The sequence below is a fragment of the Dioscorea cayenensis genome, chromosome 8 (assembly GCF_009730915.1).
Source record: "Dioscorea cayenensis subsp. rotundata cultivar TDr96_F1 chromosome 8, TDr96_F1_v2_PseudoChromosome.rev07_lg8_w22 25.fasta, whole genome shotgun sequence".
NCBI lineage: Eukaryota > Viridiplantae > Streptophyta > Magnoliopsida > Dioscoreales > Dioscoreaceae > Dioscorea > Dioscorea cayenensis.
In genome coordinates this window covers 19,493,881-19,497,574 of record NC_052478.1, presented here as the reverse complement: position 1 = coordinate 19,497,574, position 3,694 = coordinate 19,493,881, and the positions used below count along the sequence as shown (strand labels likewise).

The 3,694-nt window shown below is 40.6% G+C and overlaps 1 protein-coding gene across 1 annotated transcript; it reads left to right on the top strand.

Moving 5' to 3' along the window:
- The first annotated feature begins 116 nt into the window (after positions 1–116).
- Positions 117–2,190, top strand: LOC120266569 (pentatricopeptide repeat-containing protein At4g21065). The gene has a single exon (XM_039274210.1). It carries the CDS (start codon positions 250–252, stop codon positions 1,750–1,752), a length of 1,503 nt encoding a protein of 500 aa, XP_039130144.1. The 5' UTR covers positions 117–249; the 3' UTR covers positions 1,753–2,190.
- Positions 2,191–3,694: the final 1,504 nt, after the last annotated feature.

Here is a 3,694-nt window from a genome sequence, read left to right as displayed (position 1 = left end):
ATATATATATAACTATATTATTATTGGTTGACATGAACAGATGGGCAAATGCACCAAGAACCAAGTCCGGAACCCAAACACCCACCAACTCTTCGCAAATGCGTCGCTCTCCTTCGATCATTCCCTTCCCTCTCCGCCATCAAGCGCATCCACGCGCACTCCCTCCGCACCGGCGTCCCTATCTCTCACCCGCATTTCGCCAAACACCTCATCTTCACTCTCATCTCCTTCCTCCCTTCCGTCCCCACCATGCCCTATGCCCTCTCCATCTTCTCCCAGATCCACTCCCCCGACGTCTTCACCTTCAACACCATCATCCGCGGCTTCTCCCAGTCCCTCAACCCCTCCCCCGCCCTCTCCATCCACCGCCGCATGCTCGCCTCCTCCATCCCTGCCGACACCCACACCTACCCTTTCCTCCTTAAAGCCTGCGCCAAACTCATGGCCCTCCGTGAAGGTGAGAAACTCCATTGCCGTTCCTTCAAAGACGGGTTTGAATCCTCTGTCTTTGTTCAGAACACGCTTGTCCATTTCTATGCTGCTTGCGGCCTTTTTGAGAATGCACATCATGTGTTCGAGAGAATGCCCGAGAGAAATCTTGTTACTTGGAATTCAGTGATTAATGGTTTTGCTTTGAATGGGCGGCCTAATGAGGCTCTTACCTTGTTTAGGGAGATGATGTTTGAGGATGAATGTGTTGAGCCTGATGGTTTTACCATGGTGAGCTTGCTCACTGCTTGTGCGGAGCTCGGCGCCCTCGCACTTGGTCGGAGAGTTCATGTGTTCTTGTTTAAGAAAGGATTGGATTTCAATGCTCATGTTGAGAATTCTCTCATTGATTTGTATGCGAAATGCGGGAGGATTGATGATGCTTACAAGGTGTTTGTTGATATGTGTGAGTCGAGAAATGTCGTTTCTTGGACTTCATTGATTGTTGGCCTCGCCATGAATGGTTTCAGCAACGAGGCGCTTGAGTTCTTTGCAGTAATGGAACAGGAAAGACTGGTGCCTACCGAGATCACAATGGTGGGAGTTTTGTATGCTTGCAGTCATTGCGGGCTTGTCGATGATGGATATCAATATTTCAATAGATTGCAGCAGCAATACAATATAGTTCCAAAGATTGAGCACTATGGCTGCATGGTTGATCTTCTTGGAAGGGCTGGCTTGGTGGAAGAGGCACACAATTACATCATTTCAATGCCGATGGCACCTAATGCAGTTGTGTGGAGAACTCTGCTAGGTGCTTGTGCAATGCATAAGACTCTTGCACTCGGGGAGGTGGCTTGGGCAAAGCTCTCAGAGCTGGACCCTGGTCACAGTGGTGATTATGTGCTGTTATCAAACCTTTATGCATCTGTTGGCCGATGGGCCGATGTTCATAAACTGAGACGGAACATGTTGAAGAGTGGGGTAAGGAAGAAACCCGGTCATAGTCTTGTCGAATTAGGCAATCGGGTTTATGAGTTTGTGATGGGAGATAGATCACATCCACAGAGTGATTCGATATATGAGATGCTCGAAGAGATTGCTGTCAAACTAAGATTACAAGGTTATACTCCCCGAACGTCGAATGTGTTGGCTGACATTGAAGAGGAGGAGAAGGAAAATGCACTAAATTATCACAGTGAGAGGTTGGCCATTGCCTTTGCCTTGATGAACACTTCTCCCGGAATGCCGATTAGGATTGTTAAGAACTTGAGAGTGTGTGCTGATTGCCATTTGGTGACGAAACTTATCGAAGGTTTATGATCGGGAGATTACAGTGAGAGATAGAAGCCGGTTTCATCATTTTAGAGATGGATCATGTTCTTGTAAGGACTATTGGTAGCAAGCTGATTGAAACTTGATCAGAATTCTTGCTGAAAAAATGGTGCTTGTAGTTTTGGTATAAGTTCATGGACCGATTAATTAATGTAGTGTACCATATTTTTCTCACACTGGTATTTATATGGATCAGAGTGAATTCTGATTGAAGTTTGCTGCAAGCATAAGCTTCTAAAGATTAGTTCATTATTTTGTTGTTCTTTATCAGACTTGGCAAACGGACGGAGAGGGTGAAATTGTTGATAGAGTTGACCTGTATTTTTCCGGTTTATAAACTTTTTATTTGTATTTTCTCGCCTAGGGAGCGGGTGGGTCCCTATTTACCCGCGGATATATATGTTCAATAAATTTTTCTTGGACTCATGCTGGGGCTTATTTTAAAAATTGGAATTTTATATAAAAAAAATTAAATTTGATTTAGTTATTATTAATGGCCATATAAACATATAAACTTTCATGTAACCACCATGTTATATATATATATATATATATATATATATATATTGTATGCAACTGAGTATGTACATATGTGTAAAAACATCTAAGTATTACTTAATATAATTTTTTAAATTTTAAAAATCATATATTGTTAGCGGGGTTGCATGGAAAAGATTAACCAATCATTAATTATTAAAAATTTAAAGTGAAGTTAAAATTTCACTTTATTATGCTCGCCACATGATAGATGAATTTCATGGGAGTTAGGATATAAACAAGTTTTTGTCCTATTATTTGGTTTTTCTCCCTTATTTAGGGTTTCATTGTATCTCTTTTTTGATTTTTAAACATGATGCTTGGGACAAGAAATTTGTCAACAACTAGATATATCACTAATTTTACTATTTAAAGTAGGATTTTACGCATTTATAGTGATTTAAGAGTATCTCCGTCAATCTCGTGCTTGAGCATATTATTTTGGGAAAATTACTGTTCACCCCTCGTAATTTTCCAAACTTCCCAAAAACCCCCTCCTACTTTTACACACCCCGGACAGCCCTTCCGTTAGTGTTTAACTTCCCTTTTACCCCCTACCGTTCACTTCAAATGGGTTCATGTTGTGAAATCTCATTTTTGGCCTTGAAAATGGTGGGAAAGGAAAGCGCCAAATCACATTATGTTCAACCTTTTCAAAGGCTTTCTGCTTGGTTTCTGATAGACAATGCCTAGGAGTTGCATTACATCTTGTTGTTCTCCCTCATTTCTCCTCATTTGAGTTGTTCGACTTCGATTCTGCTGGTTTCAGTAATACGGTGAGAATCTCTTCGTTCTATCAGTTTCGACCATTCTGCAGTGTTTATTATGGCAAACTCATTTGTGGTAGTCCGGGTGAAGTTTATCATACCCGAAATATATAAATCGGTTTCTCCAACGTAAAATGAAGTTGATTTCCATCGGATTGGTCAAGTGCACTTCATCTTCAAATGAGTCAGTAGTCGATTTTTATTGTCGAGGCGCAGCATGTGCCATCTGTCGTCTCCGCTTTGAAAACGAGTTCATTTTGTTGTAAAGTTCTTCTCGTTTATGGTTATCTATTTGTATATTTTAAATAATGTTTAACTATTTGCTATTATCCGTTTGAATATATTACTAATATGTTTAATAATTGTCATATCCGTTTAATACTTGTCATCTCCGTTTAACATTATCTTTACATGTATAACTATTCATATTAACGTGTAAATTCTCAAAGTCTCTGCGTAAAACGGTGATCTTTTTCGTTTGATCTGAATTGTTGGCAAGTGGCACGTGGCAGGTGGCAAGGTTATGGTATCCCGTGCATAAGAATTAATGACGGCATTAATTCTTATGCACGGTAACATAAATATCCGAACACCCGTTCGTTGTCATCAGTCAATGTCGGTCCATT

Bases quoted from the DNA above. Each gene is read 5' to 3' on its own strand.
- LOC120266569 (XM_039274210.1), top strand. From the start codon at position 250: ATGCCCTATGCCCTCTCCATCTTCTCCCAGATCCACTCCCCCGACGTC.